Here is a 21,840-nt window from a genome sequence, read left to right on the forward strand (position 1 = left end):
TGAAATTTATTCTGGGAGGATTGCTTTACAGATAAAACACATTTTAATAAAAGGTCCTTCAATAAGTGGGCAAGCTAACACTCTACAATGATGTGCAAGATATAATTATAAATACTTCCATAAGAATGTCATTATATTTATAAGAACAGCAAATTATTGGGTCAGCTGTAACTTTAGTCACAAATTGGTTAGAGTGTGTACCTATGAAAGACAACAGCAGACAGACTGGTTTTGCATAGAGACTTTCTCAACAAAATTATAAAATAACCAAAGTGAGTATGACCAAAGTATTTTTTTCAATATATTGAGATCTGAAAATTATCTTTTTTGTTACCTTTTTTTTTTCAAAAGATTACTGATAACTAATTGAGAACCCTTTAAAATGGAAGGCTTCAAGAGATAGCTGTTTATTTATTTATTTATTTATTTATTTATTTATTTATTTGTCTTTTTAGGGCCGCACCTGCAGCATATGGAGGTTTCCAGGCTAGGGGTCTAATCGGAGCTGTTGCTGCTGGCCTATGCCTCAGCCACAGCAACACCAGATCCAAGCCTCATCTGTGACCTACACCACAGCTCATAGCAACGCTGGATCCTTAACCCGCTGAGGGAGGCCAGGGATCGAACCCACAACCTCATGGTTCCTAGTCAGATTCATTTCCACTGCGCCATGATGGGAACTCCAATAGCTGTTTAAAGCATAGGATGAACATCAAATAGGAAGTGCTCACATCTCATGAAACGGACATTTAAAGTTTCCCTTTAAGCATAATATGCCTCTCTAGATTCGGAGTGCATTTCCATCTCCTAGATGATGCAACTATAGGATATTGCACTAGAATATGGCCAACGTGATAGGACGTACAAGTTTATGTGTACTGATTGGGTGACTATGTTTTATGAGATTGCACTAGCATCTTGTTGATGTCCCCCTTCTCTCTTGCTCACTTTGAGGAAGCTAGTGACCATGTTGGGAAATCCTACATGACAAGAACCTCTGTGGGAGCCTCTAGGCCTTAGGGCAGCTATTGGGGACAGCTTGTAAGAAACTGAAGCTCTAACAGTCTCGAGAAGCTGAATTCTACCAATAACCTGAGTGAATTTGGGAGTGCGTCTTTCCCTAATGTTGTCTGAGATGAGACTTCAGCTTTGGTGGAAACTATGAATGCAGCCTTTTGAGACCCAAAACAGAGGTCCTGGTGAAGCTATGCCAGAAACTATGAGACAATGGACGTGTTGTTTTTTAAGCCTTTGAGTTTGAGATCCCAGCGTACCTCAGCAGTACACTCAGGCAGAAATCCATCGTGATGTGTTGCTATTTCTAAGGATGGTGTGAAAAGAATATTGATGGTGATTTTTAGAAATGCATGCTCAGAACATTCTTCTATTGAGAATTACATGTTAATAAAATAGGAAATTGAGAAAGTAGGTCTTAAATGGACAGAAAGACATGGTTAAGAGAATGTGATAAATCTTATAAGCATTTGATCTTGGTTTTTTAGGGGTTTTTTTTGGGGGGGGCTTAATTTTTTTTTAATGAGTTAAAAAATGAGTGGTGATTTGGTGACATGGAAAATATCACTCAGCTTTGGTGCTCTGATGGGAGTGGAGGCCAGACTATAGGAAAAAAGAGAAAGGGGACTTAGGATAATTGCTATAACAAGAAAAGAAATAGTACAGGGAATGAGATTTTTGAAGGAAGACTGATTTTTCTTTTTTAAGTTGAGAGGCCTGAGCACATTTAAACATTTAAGAACAATTGAAAGAGGGAAGGAACAATTGGTAATGTAAAACTCGTAGGAGATTGAAAGAGCTAGGGTCTAGTTTACAGATGGATATACTAAAGGCAGATGAAGGATGGGCACCACAACTAATTTAGCCAGGAAGAAAACATAAAGCATGTGTGCAGTACATTTCTAGCTTTTTCTGTGAAATAGACATCCAGATATCTGTTATGGCTAAGGGAGGACCTGAAGGAAGGATTGATTTCACCTTGGAGAGGAAAAATCTTTGGAACAAAGTATTGAGAAGAGATTGCTGGGAGTAACGTGAGCCCAATTAAGAGAGTGTGGTTATCTTTAGTGGAACATCTTTCCTCCCGTCCATGACTTTTCTGCTCAGCTGCTTGGGGTTTGGCCATGGAGAAAACGGGTAATCAAGTTAATCCAAGGCTGGAGTTTCGCCATATGATTGAAGAATAAAAGAAAGGGACTAAGAAGTTAGCTTATTGGCAGTAGCATTATTCAAATAGGGCAATCTTAGAATCAAAGCAGGATAAAGAGAGAACTAAAGACATTAGAAGGCTGTTGAACTGGAAGACAATCAAAAGGTGAATCATCAAAAGTCCTGATGAGGTGTAACGGAGGTTGCAAAGTACAGCCCAGAGGCCAAATCTAGCCCTATTTTTGTACAGACTTCAGCTCAAAAAAGATTTTTACATTGCAAAGTGGCTGAAGAAATTGGAAAGGCAGATATTTTGAGGCATGTAAATATGTTAAGAAATTCAAGATTCAATGTCTTTAGAAAAAAGCTTTCTAACACATACCTGTCAGTTTGTTTACATATTGTCCACAACTATTTTTGCATTACAAAGGCAGAGTTGAGTAGTTACCACAGAGACCCATGGGTGCAAAAGCTAAATTCTTGACCGCTCAGTGGACAGAAGGATTAGGAACTACAGTGCGGAGAAATTAAACTTGAAGTAGAGGAAGTTTTGCCCAGAGGATGATTACAGAATTAATACTCTTGAAACTAGGCATTTTGGTAGTAAAAATACCCTGGTGATAACATGATATTGTTGCTTAAGGAGAAGCATATCTTACTTTGGTAAGTGCAGTGTCAAGGAATTGAAAGTGTTGCTGTTTTAAGTCATTCATTTGAACACTGAAGTCCTTCTAATACCATGAACTGGTGCCATAGTCTTTGATGAAAGATTGAAGTAATGATGAGGTTGTAGCAGCATCAGTGGGGAGAGAGTGGTTAGTTCAAAAGGTATAAGCTCCATAATAGCAGTTTTTAAGAAGCAGAATAAGTAGTTGCTTTTGGGAAGGATGGGGATTGACCATGATGCAGTCTGTGGCTGCTGTCTCAGCCTAGACCAGAGTGGTGGGAAATTCCAAGTATCTTGTTGGAGGAGGAAGAGATAAACTTTGAAGCTTTATTATTATTATTATTATTTTTGTCTTTTCTAGGGCCATCACCCCTAAAATTTCTTTACTTTTAAGTATTAGTATATTATTACAACATAATGTTATAAGACTTAACCTTATTCAGTGTGTAGTATTTGAGATAAGTATGTTCTTAAGCTTTTAAGGAAAATGCCATCTAAGCAAGGAATATAAATTTAGTAAGAATAATATCATTATCCCAACATATAAGTATTAGATATTTCTTTTTTAAATCTCTGGATGAGCTTATATTTACAAAGAAACATATCCCTAAAACAAATTCCATAAATGAAATTATGATACAGATTTTATAACATTTTGTTCTACAGATTTACTTGTTCAGGATAGTTTTCAAAAATGTTCAAATCATGACCTTGTTGAAATATGTTAAAGACTATTCCTATGTTGATGGTAGGATGTTAACTTGCTTTTATTCTGAGAGGTGAGATTGTCTTTCTGCAAAGTTGTCCATTTCATTAGTGGGAATAGAGAAGTATTGGGTTGCCTGGTACCCATACCTCTTCAGCAATACACAGAATACATTCCATATCTATAGAGTGAACGGAACATTAGGAATGACACAAGAGTTAAGTTATTTAAATCCCAAAAAATCAATTATTCATTTGTAATGCTATTTCTAGAAGTCCGTGATAGGAGATAGTTCTTAAGAGGAAAAGAAATATTTTAGCCCATTATTCAAATGGAAAGAAAAAAAAAAAAACTAACATACTGATCCTTTCATAGCCACCAAAATTGAATAGAACTTATTTAAATATTTTAATATATAATGTTAATATAAAACAATATAGGGAATATATAAATTTGTGTATATTAATATATGTAAAATTATATAACTGAATATAATCAAATCAGTTTCAAATTAGTTATTCTGCTTAAGCTTACTCTAACCATCTCCATTACATGCTAGAAAATGATGCTCAGAAAAACTATTTTGGTTAGGGGTACTCAGCTATGTAGTATTAAAAATGATCTAAAACATGCCTTTTTACTCTATAGACATGAAAAATTATTCCACTTAAAAATGTCACAATAGATATTTATAGATGGTTGAAATGTAATTAATTAGTGTTTAGCATTATCAATTATAATTTAATCATGTCCAGCATTTATTTTTTAGTAAGTATGTCTTCTTAATTTTTTTTTTTTTTTTTTTTTGGTCTTTTTGCTATTTCTTGGGCTGCTCCCGCGGCATATGGAGGTTCCCAGGCTAGGGGTCCAATCAGAGCTGTAGCCACTGGCCTACGCCAGAGCCACAGCAACGTGGGATCCGAGCCATGTCTGCAACCTACACCACAGCTCACGGCAACGCCAGATCCTTAACCCACTGAGCAAGGGCAGGGACCGAACCCGCAACCTCATGGTTCCTAGTCGGATTCGTTAACCACTGCACCACGACGGGAACTCCGTCTTCTTAATTTTTTGACTTGCAATAAAAATTTAGAGTTATTATCATGTAAGATATGGATTTCTGAGGGGAAAGCTGTCTAGGCAGAGGAAACAGCAAGTGCAAAAGGTCAGAAGTGGGAGTGTGCTGAGCCAAGTTGGAGACTACCAGGAATTAATTCATTGTGGCTCCAGTGGGGTGAGGGAGAAGAGGACAATACATAAGGTGGATGGCACAGCAGGGGCCAGATCAAGAAAAGCTCAGACTACTAGAAGGATTTAACCTTTATTCTAATTGATCTGGATCAGAAAAGCATTGGTGGGATAGGATGGAGACATTTCCGTTTACTGGGATGAGGGAAGCAAGTTTCCAGATTGAGGAGGCGAAGGGCCAAGAAGAAACCAATGATTCTCCTTTCAACATGTGAAGGTAAAAATGTTTACTAAACATACAAGTGAAAGAATCTAGATGATAGCTGGACCTACACATCTGTTTGAGTTTAGTGGAGGAGTTCAGAGGTTGAGTTTATTGATGTAAATTTGAGATCTTCAGCATATATGTGTTATGGAAAGTCATGGTCTTAGGTGAGATTACTAGAGGATGTACCAGTGGAAGAAAGAGAATGTCTAGAATCCTCTAGATACTGTTTAGATATATGGACTTGTTATAGGAATTTAACTTTGGCATTTGTGGAAGCTGGTTAATAAGTCAATTTGAAGTACACAGGGCAGGCAGTAAGAAGACAAGATGAATGTAAAGTGAGAGAGGAATTACAAGCTGGAGACCATGAGTATGAACTGGAACCCAATGAGGAAAGACTGAAACTCCTGTCGGCAGTGGTTGCCTGTGACCTTGATGTTGTGGGTTTCCAGCAAAAGCCTTAAGTCATGGAGTTAAACACATGCACCTGATCCAGAAGACAGAAAAGGTGTAGGAGGTTCCTGGGAAGGTGTGGCAGTTGCAGGTGCAAATATAAGAAAATACCTATGGGGAGTTCCCGTCGTGGCGCAGTGGTTAACGAATCCGACTAGGAACCATGACGTTGCGGGTTCGGTCCCTGCCCTTGCCCAGTGGGTTAAGGATCCGGCGTTGCCATGAGCTGTGGTGTAGGTTGCATACGTGGCTTGGATCCTGCGTTGCTGTGGCTCTGGCGTAGGCCGGTGGCTACAGCTCCAATTCAACCCCTAGCCTGGGAACCTCCATATGCCGCGGGAGCGGCCCAAGAAATAGCAAAAAGACCAAAAAAAAAAAAAAAAAGAAAATACGTATGTTACAAAATGACTCTTGTTTTCTTTCCACCCTCCAAATCTCCCAGAAGTTTCCCCTTTGGTTCAACCTAAATGGAAACAGGCAAGAAAGGGAATTCTAGGAAAGGTAGCTCAGCTTAGCCAAGTTTATCTGCTGCAAATCCACCAGAGAGGGGGTGAGTATAGGTAGAGGAGGTTGAAGGTTTGAATCCTGGGCACTCACAAATTAAGAGCTCAGGAATATGAAGGTTTCTAGCAAGTGCCCTTAAATGCAGAGGGCATGTCCTTCTTCATTAATTCCTAATTATTTTCAGCTGCAAAGATGTTCTGTTGGAGTTTAGTCTGTGAGAGGGAGGATGGATAAGCGAAAAGGTAGGAAAGCTCATATTAGTTGTTAAGTAGTAGCTCCTTATTCTGCTGCATCAGCCCTCAGCCTACCCCCAGCCTGTGTTTACAAGAAGTAACATTTGTCACATATAAAGCCACTGTGGTTTTGCATTTTCCACCACCTGAAAACAAACCTAATTCAAACTGATAGAGTGTATTCCAGAGAAAATGAGAGGCCAACGTGTGAAGACAGTCTGTAACCAATATTTTGAAGGAATTTAACCATAAATAGCACTCAGAAATGGATCTCTAGTTGGAGGATTGGTGAAGGGAAGGGTTTTTTTTTTAAGATAGGAAATGTTATTGCATTTTTCTATATATGATTGGGAATTATCTAATAGAGAGGCATTATTTACTCTTTAGAAAAGGGTTAAATTGATGCAAGGAATTGTGAACTAAAATATAAGAATGACAGGAAATTCTAGGAGAAACAATTTACTTATTCAGAATGGGGGAAATTATATTTGAATTATTCTCTTCTATAGATGTTAATGTCATTATAGTTAAAAACTTTAGGAAAACACTCTTGGAATTCAAGAAAATTAGCCTAATTTTTAATCAGGCATTTAGGGGGAAAATGGATGGCATGCCATATTTTTAATGCTGTTAATCTTACTTCATTGGAAATAATTGGTAAAGTACACCTTTTATTTTAGAACAGGCATCAATTAGTAAATCTTTCATTTGATTTTCACCTTTATTTGCAACACACATTATTGTTTCTTGTATTTTAGCCTTGGATAAAGCTTATCAAGTTTATTGTGAGGGTATGATGCACAAATTAGCTTTTCATGCTTAGCTATTAAAATTTCATTGAAAGTGTAGTTTTTATGAAAATTCAACTTTTATACCTTTCCTACAATGATAAGTGATCCATCTTCAGATCATTAAGCAATTTACTAAAATTCTCCTACAACTAATTTTAGGCAGAGCTCTCTGCACATACATTAATTTATCCTTGAAAACATGCTAATTTCTCAGTCCTATCTAATACAAAGTGAAATTCTAGCTGGAAATAGTCTTTCTGTGTAGATCTCTGGGGAAAGACATTGTTTTATGTGGTTATATTTTTTGCAAGCAAATTGAATGAGGTTGGGATTTAGTTGATAGTTTCTGTTCATATTTTTGTGTTATTTATTACCTAGTATAAACATGGGATTATATAAAGACATATTTATATGCAATTACATTATTGTTCCATCGTAATAGTAGCATTTGAGATGCTTTAGGTATAAGACATAATAGTCATAAAATCAGAGAAAACTAAACTTAGACTTCTCCAAACTCTTAAATTTTCAATGGAGTTTGCTAAATTTTAGTCAACACACTTTCACAAGAGATATTTTCCTATTTATTACCTTTGTTTCTGACATATTTATGGTCATCTCTTCAAAATTCTAAGCCTCCTGTTAAGAAATAGTTTCTGAACAGAAGTCTTTGTGTTCTTAAATGTTCTATAAAGAACATTTAAATTACTTTTCTGTAACTGGCATGACCCATTCCATCAGCCATGAAAAGTGTCAATGCTCAGAATATAAAGTGTCACATTATCATTGGATAAAGCACTTTATTTTCTAATAGGAAACAAATTTTGAGCACAAATAGGCTTGTAATGTGGTTTCATTTACAATTCAAAGCATGTAGTACCAGTCTTGGCCTCCACATGGTGCTAGTGTTATGTACTGGGACAACATGAGCCACAACTACCTGGTAACACAAATAACCTCTCTTACTGCCCATTAAAAAATGGTCCCAGTAATGAAACAGTAGATTCAAAGAAAAAGGCACTATACCTGAAATCTTGCCTTATTTTAAATCTGGCTCATGCACAATAATAATTTTGCCAAACCATTTTTAGAAATTATAGTAAAGCTAACCAAAAGTGACATGAAATAATGAGTTTAGATTTCTTATTTCATCTTTGGGATCTCACTAGTAGGTTCAACATCATGGTGCTTTTTTGTCGTACCCCCCCCCCCCGGTGGATTTTTTTTCTCTCATCCGTACATGGTTTTTTGGAATGGTGTTAAGGAAAGGAAGTCCTTGGGGGAAAAGAGGTTTCATAGGACTTCTGCCAGGTTTTTTTCTTTGGCCATTGTGATTCCTTTGAAGTCTAAGATTTACTTTCATAGCCAAAATTTGATTTATTTTGAATATTCTGGTTTTTTGTCAGATTCTTCACAACTTTAAATTTAGTGTTTGTTTCCATTTCTTTTAATGTGAAACAGGTACATTCACTGAGTTGATGGCAGCTTTATGTTATATATAAAATTTTATATCCATCCTCCAACTATATGACAATTGAAGATACTATGAAATATTACAAAATATTTGGCTTTTTTGCTTAGTTTCTTGCCAACTGACTGATGGATAATTTCATTGACTTTATATAAATCCTTCCTTTTCCTCTTATAATGGGATACCATTGTTTTCTGCATTTTATGCTTACATATTGGCTATTCATACTCCATAGAGTCAAAGTGAACAAAAGAAAAAGGACCCTAATAATTAACAGAAAGAAACTAATCTTTGGTTCCTAAATAGCATAAGCTGTATGAGGGCCTTGCAAATATCACACTCTCAAATATTTATTGACAAAATTACTTCATGCCAACTAGTTTGGGTCTAGCTTTAGCAGCAGTAGTTAAATAGCAATGGAGATCATAGAGAAAATTAAAGAGGATTCAAGACTGAAATAAAGAGAAGTTGAAAAAATATTACATTGAATTAATAACTTACTTTCCTCCTTCCTTCCTTCCCTTTTTCCTTTCCCTCATTTTTTTTTTTTTTTGATCTTGAAAAAATTAGATTCCTTCTTGATAGGAAGACAAAAAATATGGGTGGTCTTAAATTCTACGATGAGATTTAAAAAGCCAGTGGATGAATAACTTCTTTAGTGTAGTTTATGGCATTTATTATGGGTCTCATACTAAGTCCAATAATGGACTGAATATAAAATGTATTTTTTTCCTTTTAGGTACATTAGTGGTTACATTGTTTGAAAATGTTGGAATCTTGCTGACAAAATAATATAAACATCAGTAACTATTTGTAAGTGACTTATTACCCTTAAATCCTTTCTTGGAAATTTCTTTCTTCTCCTGCAACCATAACTAGAAATGTGTAAGTGAATGTGTATGCATATATGTATGTATGTATTTATGCAAATAAGAATAACTATTATCTGACAATTTTTCTTAAAATACCTATTTGTTGCACAACTATTGCACTTTGCAATAAGAAATAAAGGTTGTTAATAGAAAAAACACCTATTTGCTTAGTTCCTTAGAAACTTGTTCTTTTATAATGTTGTCTACCGTACTTAACTCTAGTGTTGTACCTGATTACCAAGCTCAGAAGATTCTAGTCATACCTAACAGCTTTCAAGGGCCAGTATCTAGTCAACTAAACAAATCACTAAAATTTGTGCAGCTGGATACCCTGTTCTGAGGGGGAATGAATTGAGTGTGTGCTGCCATCTGACACAACCTTGGATGGAGGGTTTTATCTGGTGAGTTCCATCTCAGTCATAGAGTCCGGTCGGTTGTCAACCAAAGAACCGATTGCCTTGAAAGGTTTTTTATTGTAAACCTATACATATTTCCATATTAAAATTTATTAAAGTTCCTGTTAGTATAATGACTTGGAAGTCATTATGAAGTCTTATCTATATAATATTTTCCAAGAAGACAAATGTAGTATTTGGAACATGGGCCCTGGAGACTAGGTATAAAATGGCAGTTCTGTTACTGACCAGTGTTTCACCTCAGGCAAATTACTTTACGTCTGTGCCAAGATTCTTCTTATGTGTAAATGGCAATAAAAATGAATTTTATCACATTGGGCTGTTGTCTGGGTCAAATGGAATTATATGTGAATGTGCCTTGCATGAAGCTTAGTATATAGAAAATAACCAATTAACATTTTATTATTGTAGTAATCATTATTTTAATTTTATTAAAATGGAATCTGTTTAGTGCTAGGTGTGAAAGATACTGCTCATGTTTCATGAAGAAGTCACCACCAATAACTCAAAAATAAGTGTTAAAACATGCATATAAATCAATAAATTACAATGTATTATGGAGGTTTCTGTTACATTTTTTAAGACAACTAATTGGATGTCTGCCTTTCTAAGGAACTCTCTATAACCTTAAGGAAGAAAATATAGGTAAATCTCTCAGGACCTACAAATTAAAGGATTTCTACAGTATTTAGTCTGACACACAGCATAATTTCATTTTGCCATAAAAAGCACATCAGAAATATCACTGCTCTTTGATAAAATCAATTAAAGCTGATACCTGGCTCAGAATGCTTCTGCTTTTCTTTATTATTAAGTATCTAAGAGAAAATTAGGGGAAAAAATCCAGTGTAAGTCAGAAACAAAAAACTCAAAATTCTATATAAAATGTAAATTTTTCTCAAATTCTTTGAGTCTTTTAAAAATAATAGCTAGTCAAAATGGAAAAATAAAGAGCCAATTTATTGAATTATTTACTATCTAAATAATGACAGCAGAATGGCATTCACCAAATCTCTTCCAGGCAAGCAACTGGATCAGATAGTGGCTGTTATTGATTGGTGGAATGCCTTTCTCTGAACCACTCTCAACAACATACAGATCAGGAATAATTTAGTTGTCTCTTTCCCATTATCCTCTTGAATCATTCAATGTGGGAAATAGTGAATACAGACTTCTGGAATCCTCACAGATTCTGTGTGTCTTCTGAATGGATTGACCAATAAACACATGGATAGTCTTTTTTGCTTTTTAGGGCTGCACCCATAACATATGGAGGTTCCCAGGCTAGGGGTCAAATCGGAACTACAGCTGCTGGCCTATGCCACAGCCACAGCAACATGGGATCCAAGCCGTGTCTGCGACCTACACCACAGCTCACAGCAGGGCTAGATCCTTAACCCACTGAGAAAGGCCAGGGATCGAACCTGCAACCTCATGGTTCCTAGTCAGATTCATTTCTGCTGCGCCATGACAGGAACTCCAGCACATGGATAGTTTTTGTGGTAAAACCCATTAGCAGTGATGGCAGCAGCAGGTGGCAATAGCTGGCCATATTGGTGGGGGCATTTGAAATGCTTCAGATTGCAAGGCTTTTTCAGGAGTGGAGGAAGGATGAGGGAACCTGAAATGAAATGCCAGGGCCACTGAGAAAGTTTATCTTTAGTTCCAAAAAGGATCATCATTTTTGCTATTGTGATACATTGGTCATTAATGGTTTTAATCATAATGTCCTTAAGATGTAGTACTATTTATTCACCTGTAAATACTCTTTATGACATCATTTTTGTGTGCAGTGTGCTATTGGAAAATCTAAGGGCATATCCTATCCCATTCTAAAGGTGACATCAGGAATCATGCTACTTCTTCCTTAGCCCTCAACTATCCACATCCCTTTCTGGCTGGATTAGTAATTTCACTTAAATAAATTTTAGTGACAGATATGATGGAATATATTATCAGTGACTTATTAGTCTTGTATGTTTGTCTAAAAGCCTATTTGCCAAAGCAAAGTAAGTGACATGTGTGCATTTATTTAGGAGAGAATACCAATGCTGTGGTAACAAATAAACCAAATAGCTTAATATAACTTATGTTTAGTCCCTACTTATATAAAGTTTGCTGTGGGCCTGGTTAACTTTCTGGGGCAACTGTCCCCAGTGTAATTCAAGATGTTTCAATCTTGTAACTTTACCATTTCAATATAAAGCCTCCTTCTTTTCTTCAACATTTGTTACAAAAAAAAAAAAAAAAAAAGCATAAGAAGAGATAGGATTGCTTAGGAGCATTTCACTGCCTCAGCCTAGATGTGATGCATATTACTTCTGCTTCAACTTATTTGGTCAGAAATTATCAAATGGCTTAATAACTGCCAAGGGACCAGACCGTAGATAGGCCGGTCATATAGATCTCCCATCTTCCTGTGTAAGAAGAAAAGAAAGAATGGCTATTCCTGAGGTATTAGTGAGTACTATGTGCCACAATGTGTGAGATAATTTTAAGTGGTACAGAGATAAACTTTTACAATTTGTGCCTGTTTCCAACATTTGAAAAATATAAGTAGGGAATTCCCGTCATGGCGCAGCAGAAGCGAATCCGACTAGGGTCAAGAGGTTTCAGGTTCAATCCCTGGCCTTGCTCAGTGGGTTAAGGATTTGGCATTGCTGTGAGCTGTGATATAGGTCGCAGATGCGGCTTGGATCTGATGTTGCTGGGCCTGTGCAATAGGCCGGCAGCTACAGCTCCGATTCAAACCCTAGCCTGGGAACCTCCATATGCCACAGGTGCAGCCCTAAAAAGCCAAAAAAAAAAAAAAAAAAGAAAGAAAAAGAAAAGTATAAGTAACACATTGTGCCTATGAGGTTATGGCTTCATTTTATATGAATTAAATTTTTTTTTCCGCTGTACAGCATGGGGACCAAGTTACACATACATGTGTACATATTTTCCCTCCCACTGTTGTGTTGCGATGTAAGTATCTAGATATAGTTCTCAATGCTACACAGCAGAGTCTCATTGTAAATCCATTGCAAGAGCAATAGTTTACATCCGTTCGAAGTTCCCGCCCGGGCACAGTGGTTAACGAATCCAACTAGGAACCATGAGGTTGCGGGTTCGATCCCAGGCCTTGCCCAATGGGTTAAGGATCTGACATTACCGTGAGCTGTGGTGTGGGTCACTGAGTTGCTGTGGCTCTGCCGTAGGCATGTGGCTACAGCTCCAATTCGACCCCTAGCCTGGGAACCTCCATATGCCATGGGAGCGGCTCAAGAAAAGGCAAAAAATGCAAAAAAAAAAAATAGATAGTTTGCATCCGTTAACCCCAAACTCCTGATCCCTCCCACTCCCTCCCTCTCTCCCCCAGGCAGCCACAAGTCTATTCTCCAAATCTATGATTTTCTTTTTTGTGGAAATGTTCATTTGTGCTGTATATTAGATTCCAGTTATTGGTGTTTTCATATGGTATTTATCTCTTTCTGACTTATTTCACTCAGTATGAGAGTCTCTAGCTCCATCCATGTTGCTGCAAATGGTGTTATGTTGGTTTTTTTTTTTGTCTTTTTGTCTTTTGTTGTTGTTGTTGTTGTTGTTGTTGTTGTTGTTGCTATTTCTTGGGCCGCTCCCGCGGCATATGGAGGTTCCCAGGCTAGGGGTTGAATCGGAGCTGTAGCCACCGGCCTACGCCAGAGCCACAGCAACGCGGGATCCGAGCCGCGTCTGTAACCTACACCACAGCTCACAGCAACGCCGGATCCTTAACCCACTGAGCAAGGACAGCGACCGAACCCGCAACCTCATGGTTCCTAGTCGGATTTGTTAACCACTGCGCCACGACGGGAACTCCATGTTGGGTTTTTTTTAATGGCTGAGTCGTATTCCATTGTGTATATGTACCACATCTTCCCAATCCAGTCGTCTGTCGATGGACACTTTGGTTGTTTCCAGCTCTTGGCTATTGTGAATAGAGCTGCAATGAACTGCAGATACTATGCTCTGAAAGTGGCAAATGGATCTCGAATATTTTAATAAAAGTGACCAGAAAGTAAGTCAAGTGTGTGCCCTTAGTTAGGAGAGACTATGTATGCTCTGGTAATGAATAAGCCAAATAGCTTAACATGACATGTTTAGTTTCTATTTATATTAAGCTTGCTGGGGATCTGCACACTGTAAAACTCAAATTTTAGTACATACCACTTTAGGTAAACTGGGAGTACAAAGTGGGTCACTGGAATTTGGTCTTATAGCAAGTATACCATGTGATTCTCTGTAGAGCTTCCTGGGCCACATGTTGGAAGGGTTGCTTCAGAGGCCATTTGCTCTTCTATTGTGAAAACTGGGGAACCAGGAGTTCCCATCATGGTGCAATGGTCAACTAATCTCAGCAATGCTGTTAGCTGTGGTGTAGGTTGCAGATGCGTCTCGGATCCCATGTTGCTATGACTCTGGTGTAGGCCAGTGGCTACAGCTCCAATTAGACCCCTAGCCTGGGAATCTCCATATGCCTTGGGAGCGGCCCTAGTTAAGGCAAAAAGAGAAAAAAATAAAAAATAAAAAATAAATTTTTAAAAATTTGGAGAACAGTGACAGAACCTGCCATGAGGGAGCCTGGAATGCCTGATGAGTACTCAGTCCTCCCCTCTTTTTGTACCACTATGTTGTGACACTACCAACAAAGGGTGAAATTTTGGACTAAGACGTTTGTCCTGACAACAATACCTTCAGAACAGCCATCTCCCTTCCCATCTGTTTTTGTTTTTGTTTTTTTTTAAATAAATTTTATTGGTGTATTGGTAACTTAACAATGTTGTGTTAGTTTTTTTTTTTAAATAAATTGGCGTATTGGTAACTTACAATGTTGTGTTAGTTACAATGTTGTGTTGGTTTTCTATGTTGTCTTATGTTCAAACAGGCAGTCTAACTCCTCTCAGATCAATTATATTATTATAAATGGATATTACTGCCAGTCTCAAAGCTTTTCCCTTTACTGGCACTTTTCATCCCTGTTGGTGGTAAGTCAGTTTTATTATTATTTTTTTTTTCCATTTCCATGTTTTCCAGGAGTGCCTGGAAAGTTCTCCGAAGAAGGGTAACTTTGATGTCCTGATTTGTCTATAATATTCTTGGTTTATCTATGATTATTAATAGAAAACCCTTTTATTTTTAAAACATGTTTTGTTTGGATGATAAATTGTATGGTGACCTTGCTCCTGAGAATTCTTCTGGTTTTATTTTATGAAGTGAATGACTGATTTGGTCCCAAAGACTCTTAATTCCACTGCTAGTGGCTAGAGCCATGTGGGGGTAACCTAGGCTATGATTAGTTCTGGATGTTTAGTATTTTTAATAGTTATTTCGGAAGGGGTATCATCTGTATGTTATATGTAGACTAGAGAGAAAGTTGGAAGAACATATAGAGAAATTCAAGGAAATAAGGAATGACATTGATGACTAAGGAATAAACCAAAGCACATTTTTTTTTTTAATCTTTTTAGGGCTGCACCGTGGTATATGGAGGTTCCCAGGCTAGGGGTCAAATTAGAGTGCCACTGGCCTACACCACAGCCACTGCAACACCAGATCTGAGCCATGTCTGCAACCTACACTATAGCTCACGGCAATGCCAGATCCTCAACCCACTGAGTGACACCAGGGATCGAACCTGTGTCCTCATGTATACTAGTCAGATTCGTTTCTGCTGAGCTATGATGGGAACTTCCAAAGTACATTTTTGAAGAACCTGAAGGAGCTCATTATTCTGGCATGTACTTCAAAACACTCTAACCTAATCTAAAGGATGACATGTAAAACCTGAAGGTGAATTTTGGTAACTAGCTGTAGGTATGTAACCAGCATTCATAACATTTATTCCTGCATCAATATTTAATGGTGTGAATTCTGTATCTGAATGAAGTGGTTGTAATGTCTTACATGGCCTCAGTTCCACAACAGAGTTAGGACGGGCTCTGTACAATCCTAAGTGGAATTTCGGTTGCATGAGTGTAGCCTAGCCATATATTTATAATAAAAGTTATATGCATCACATTTATTTTTCCTGGAATCCCACTGTTAGATAACACATATAAAAGCTGCTATTTTCTTTCTAGTTATTTCAGTTCTGGAATAAAGTAAAAGAGGATTCCAAAGGTACATTGTAACACACTTAGAACTGTAACTCATCAGACTGGCTTTTAAAATATGCAAGCGCCTACAGAGACCACCCCAGGTTAAAAGTATCTAAATACTTCATGCTGCTTTACTGTTAAATAGTGTTTAGAGTTTGTTATCTTTTGTAGACCTTTGGAAATCTAATTATTTATAATATCCAGTGACATTTACATTTTGCCAAATATACTCTGCTTTGTAATAGAACATATCATGCTTAGGAAAATGGGTAGAGAACTGGCTCTACATTTGCTTATATATAATGCAAAATATCAGGGTAAACTGTGTTATCTTTTTGTTATACAATAATTACATGATTTTAAAAACATTATTTTCAAGAAGTATCTTTAATCATTACTATTTAAAAGGAAAAGTTTTCACTTGTTTACCATTTAACTTTCATCCATCAAGTCAAATATCCATTCAAGTTATTGGTATCTTAAAATAATACCATTAGTTTCCATGCCATCAGCTACAGAAGTGTTTGGTTTAGTTTTTGAGATTGATTAAAAGTAGATTGTAAAGTGATCTATTGTATTAGGCTTATTTACACAAACATAGTGTCTTGGAAAATAAACTCTGAGAACATATAGCAGTTGACCCCCAAGGTATTTTATATCCTGGGTTTTCTAATATCTGCTTTACTGGGAACTGTCCCATAGAGAATTTTGGCTTTACCACAGTTACCTTATGTAGGAAAAAAACTACCTCGAAAGTTAATTATTCCCAAATTTGAGATGAAATGTATGGCTTGCTAATTAAGAAAAGGGAGAGAATTTGCTTTTGAGTTGAAGAATTTGCCTGCCCAAAATAATATCTTCCTTTTACCCTATCTATGAAACAATCACTGATAACATTTTTTTAAGGCTCTTGAAACACGTTTTCCTTACACAAGTTTAAAATATCATTCCTAAGATGCAAAAAGCCATACTTGTTAAAAAAAAATATGATTTCAGTGTAACCCCTGAAAAAAAATCAATTTGGGTCCTGGATGGTGACAAACAGATTGTTTAAAATGAATATATTTATTCAAGAGTTAATCTTAATGAGTGAGCATTTAAAAGCCCTTCCTGACACTCCATCCTCATCTGTTATGTAGTCTTAGGTAATCAGCATCTGATGTATCATTCTCCCTCCTGATTCCCTCTTCCCCATCAACATGCGGACTTCCCTCACCCGTCGGTCGCTGAGTGACGCGGGCCCAGTAATACTGGGAGGGCGGGTGGACCAGGGCACGTGGACCAGAAACACTTCCTAGAAACAGCAAGTCCGCTGTTCAACCCTGCCTGAACTTTACCAGTAAACAGCTCGCTGACAGAGCCGGCATCCCCGCTGGGTGGATCCTGCAACTCCTAGAGGGAATGGCACTTCTTGTTTTTAATTAGCAAGGTGAAAGGTGAATTCAAACTAGCTGTTTGGCAAGTCGGTGCAAGAGGCTGACTTCTGAGAGGCTTCAACGAGCCAGAAGAGAAGAGCTCCACGGGGGAAGGCAGTGCTTGTGTTCGGGGTTGGGTTTTTTTGTTTTGTTTTGGGGCTTTTTTTCTTTTTTTTTTTTTTTTTTTTCCCTGAATGAACCGCTTGCAGAAGTGACTGAAAAAATATATATATACAGTTTCTTCCTTCCACCGGTAGAGTTACTGAAGAGAGCTTTAGGCAGGACATGGCTGTGAAGACTCCCTCCTTGGAATGTCCTCTTGCTCCCGGCTTATAAACAACTGTCCTGTGGAAAGGCAGGTTTTACATATCCAAATACAGCCTGACAAATGGCACTTTGGAACTGGGCTTTCTGATGACAAGGCGTTCGATTTCTGACAAAGCCTCTCGCACGCTGCCCCTGGAGGGGAGTCCTAAGTAGAACTCACCCCGCTGAAAAGTGAGGACTGAGCGGCAGGCAGCATGGCATCGGCGGGGTACTTGATCACCTGGCTCCTCTGGGGCTACTTGCTGGGGCTCTGGATGGGAGGTCACGGCGCTGACACCTCACACCCCCGCTTACGCCTGTCACATAAAGGTAGGTCATCTTTTTCAGATCCTTTTTTTTTTTTTTTTAAGGAAAAAAAAAAAATGAGTCTTTTAACGTATCTTTGGTGTCTTCCCAGACCCTTAAAATGCACCTGAAAAAAATTATTGCAGTGCTGAGCTAAGCTTCTAAGTACCTCTAATGAACGTGTCATACTTACCACAGCTGAAAATAGTGTAAGACCACAGGCTAAGTTGGAGATGTTATTTTTGTCTTGTAAATATTAGGTTTTGTTAATGAGAAGTTCACTCACTAGCAGACACAACAGAAGGGGGTGGGAAGCAGGTTGTAAAGAGCCTTGAAGAGCTGAATCCACTAAGTTAGCAGTGGGTATTTAAATACCAGTGTGTGTCTGTTAGGGGAAGCAAGGATGTTAGGGAAGGGCTCTAGACATAGAGGTGCAGTTGGCTTTTTGGTGTTTTGTTGTTCATAATGGAGATGAGAGGAGAAGAAAAGAGAATTCCTGAGAAGCAAACTGATTTCTTATCCATGATAACTAAGTCATTACCATGTAATTAAAATGACTAACAGCTGATATAAATTGCTTTCTAATTAAATTGATAATTAAAAAATTTTAGTACGTGTGGCAAAAAAATCAATCTTTGTGAGTTGATTTATATTGATTAAAATATTAGAAACTATTTACTAGCATCTCTTTAATGTAAATTCATATTGCTTACCTGAAGATCTGTTAGAAAGTGCTTAAATATATTTTATTCTGAAACTATGTCTTGTAAAGCAGCATTTAGTCATAAATAAATGATCAAAAGATAGCTTTCTCATCAGGACCAGTAAAAGCCAGTCATACGTAGGTTTGATGACTCTTTCTATAAACAAACAAACAGACAACAAATAAAACCCACACTCTGAGAAAGTGACTTTAATGACTTAAAAGTAATTTGGAATAAATTTTCAGGAAAGAAGTTCTTATTATCACTAACCATTGAGACAGAATACAGATGCAATAATGAGAATTACATAAGAACTATTTTTCAGCTGTGTGAGCTTTTAAATTGTCCCCCACTGTAGAAGGAAGTTCTGTATTTTTAAAATATGGGTATAACCTTTACCAGAAAGAGGAAAAAAAAAGAAAGGACTCAATTTCATATGACAGTTAATTTTTTGTCTTTTTATTGGACAATCATCAATTAATTTTGACTATGGAACTTTCTCATTTTTAGGATACCTAAAATCAAGGGACATTTTCTTAGTTTAAATAGATTTCCTATAACCCTCCCCAGTAGATAACATAAATTTAAGAAACACATTGACACTGAATTTGTAAAGTATTTAAGCTGCAGTACCTAGCATTAACACAAGTCATTTGATTTGGGATGTTTCATAGTATGTATCAAAAGGCATATTTCTAAGAAATTAATATCAAATATGTCTGAATGTAAAAATTTGATGTAATGGAATATGGAAGGATTTCAGAAAAAAAAAACCATAATAATTGTTTTTCTTATGTAGACAAGTGGATAAACTGCCACTTTTGGAAAACTACTATTCTGCTGTGCCTGGTATCAACTTTTATACCTTCCTTATTAGGGTATTTGGGCTTTTTTTTTTTTTGATAGCTCAATATCAGTGTGTTTCCAAAGATACCTCATTTTAATATTTCATTAGAGAGCTTATATAATATGGTCAGAGCATACTAGAATGCTAATGCATAATGTTGTCATCATCCTCATGTTCACCACATCTCCCTTAATCAAAAGGATCACTGTAACTGATTTTATGAGTTGAGCTAAGTGGCATGAGAGGACCATTGCTGTTATCTGAGGGTACCCTAGACTGAAACTCCCAGAAGATTTCCTTTTGGCATTTGTTAATCTTTTGATTTAGTGGCACTAGCTGAAAGTGTGCAATATTGCGCTCTTCTACGAAGATTGCGTAGAGTTACCTGAAAATAGAATATTCCCACTTGCACAGTTTAGCTAACAAAGTCAGTTGAGAGATACCCCGGAGATTCAACCTGAAACAGCAAATGTCTCCTGCACCGCAGGTGCCTCTGTAAAAGAGAAGCCCAGGACTGTCAGAGAAGGGACATTCCGTCCCATCAACACAGTATGAACAGCATATTCACCTCTCTATACTCAGGAATTCATGGACATTTTAGCTGTGTCTGAAAACTAGGGGTAGGATATTTTAGAGTATTATCTTTTGCCATCTTAAATAATATTCCAAATGGTAAAATGTCATTAGTGGATGTATTAGGTGATTAATACTATAAACAAGTGCAAGGTCTTTCAAAATAAGAGGCACTATATATCAGTAATCTAGAACCTCCTCTGCACTGAACCCCAGCAGAGAAATCCAGTGGTGGCTTGCTAGATTAATCCAGGGATTCATTTCATAACAGGGATTTAAGCCAATGGGAGAAAGCATTTTTCTTATATCTTCCATTATCAAGATGGTGCTAGATAAGCCTCGTGTCTCTTCCTAATGAGGAAGAACTTTGTGTCATATACAAAACTTGAGTTTTTAAAAAATACCTTTAGAAAACAGATGCACAAGAGTTGCCCTTTATCTCTTTCCTCCCTCCTTCTCTATCTCTGGGAGCAACATTTTCTTAAACAGAGCTTGAAAGGAGGAGACCATTAGGACCAAAGGGGAGAAAAGACAGAGAGGGAGAGAGACAAGGTAGAAAGTTGAGATCAGATATGAAGCACCTTCTACCTCATTCTTTTCTGCCCTCCACCCACAGTGGAATAATATCGAATTCCTCCCTATTCTTACTGGATATCCACTCCCTCCGATATTAAGCAAATATGCTAACTTAAGGCAAACCTTGTAGATAAAAAAGATGAAATATTTACTCTTGTTGAGGCAATGTGTATCTCTTTTAATGTATTTTATAGGTACAAGATAAATTGGGTTGACAAAGAAAAATATACAAAGATAAAAATGGCAAGATTCTGTCCTGCCCTTATAAGAATTTTCAGTCCAGATTTGAGTTGAGATTAACTATATCAGACAAGAATTTAAAAGTTTATGGATAGTTAAGAATTTATAGTCAACTTTATAGCCAATACACCTAAGAGTGTAACGTTGGTGTAATTAATACAAGTTTATAATATTCTACCCCAAGGATTTCTTTGAAAATAGCTATGATCTCATGACAGAAATGAAGGAAAGAGAGAATTCAGGGAGAAGGGACCTGGTGGATTCAGCCACATCCCTCTGTTGATGTCTGCGTTCTCTCCTTATCTTTCACCATCCTGCATTATCGAGGTTACAGGGAAGTGAAAATAGCCTTCTTGATAATGGAGCTCAAAGAAGAAGAACAAAAGGAACAAATGAGTAAAGCCCATGTGAAAGAAGAAATCCCAATGCATGTGGAAAGCCCCAGAAATTCTATTAAGGGAGGTTCTAGATGGGATACAGCCCATCAAAGACTCAGTAAGGAACTTCGTATGTGCAGAAACCAAAGAGAGCAGTTACTTCAAAGTAGGGGTTTTTCTTCCTGGATGTTTGGTAAAGAGATAGTTAAGTAAGGCATGAATATGGCAGAAGATTGTGGCTAGAATATGTTGATATCATAAATGTAGATTTGAGCATTGAATACATATACGTATTGAACATGGGATGGAAACTGTTTATTAGTCTTTCTGTATTTGAATATTATAACCAGTTAAATACAGATTTATCATAGTTCAGAGAGCTCAGAATTTGAAGGCCAAGGTCTCTACTCCAGCTGTAGTCCTTCTGCTTATACAAATGGTAATTATCTGTGCCTCAGTTTCCTTAATTTGAAAATAGGGGTGGTGATGGTATTTTTCCTATAGATCTCACTGGATTTTTGAGAGAATCAAATGGAACAATACTATAAAAGTACTTCATAACCTAAAAATTATGCTATTAATATTTCTTGAAGACTAAGAAAACTAGAATGTTGGAAAAGAACCCGTTCTAAACAGAAAAAACTC

The 21,840-nt window shown here is 37.1% G+C and overlaps 1 protein-coding gene across 4 annotated transcripts in view; it reads left to right on the plus strand.

The window, feature by feature from the left end:
* Positions 1-17,127: 17,127 nt before the first annotated feature.
* SEMA3E (semaphorin 3E) overlaps positions 17,128-21,840 on the plus strand; it is a 258,462-nt gene continuing 253,749 nt past the window's right edge. For all 4 annotated transcript variants that reach the window (XR_014816009.1, XR_014816010.1, XM_084977289.1 and 1 more), the window contains exon 1: positions 17,128-17,902. Coding sequence is in view for 1 of the 4 variants with exons in the window: in XM_003130220.7 (XP_003130268.3) it covers positions 17,788-17,902 (115 nt within the window). In the remaining 3 variants the exon portion in view is untranslated. The remainder of the gene's footprint in view (positions 17,903-21,840) is intronic.

The sequence above is a fragment of the Sus scrofa genome, chromosome 9 (assembly GCF_054392235.1).
Source record: "Sus scrofa isolate SSC_HxYL_T2T_F1_AM1 chromosome 9, Sscrofa_HxYL_maternal_Yorkshire_Landrace_v2.0, whole genome shotgun sequence".
Classification (NCBI taxonomy): Eukaryota; Metazoa; Chordata; class Mammalia; order Artiodactyla; family Suidae; genus Sus; species Sus scrofa.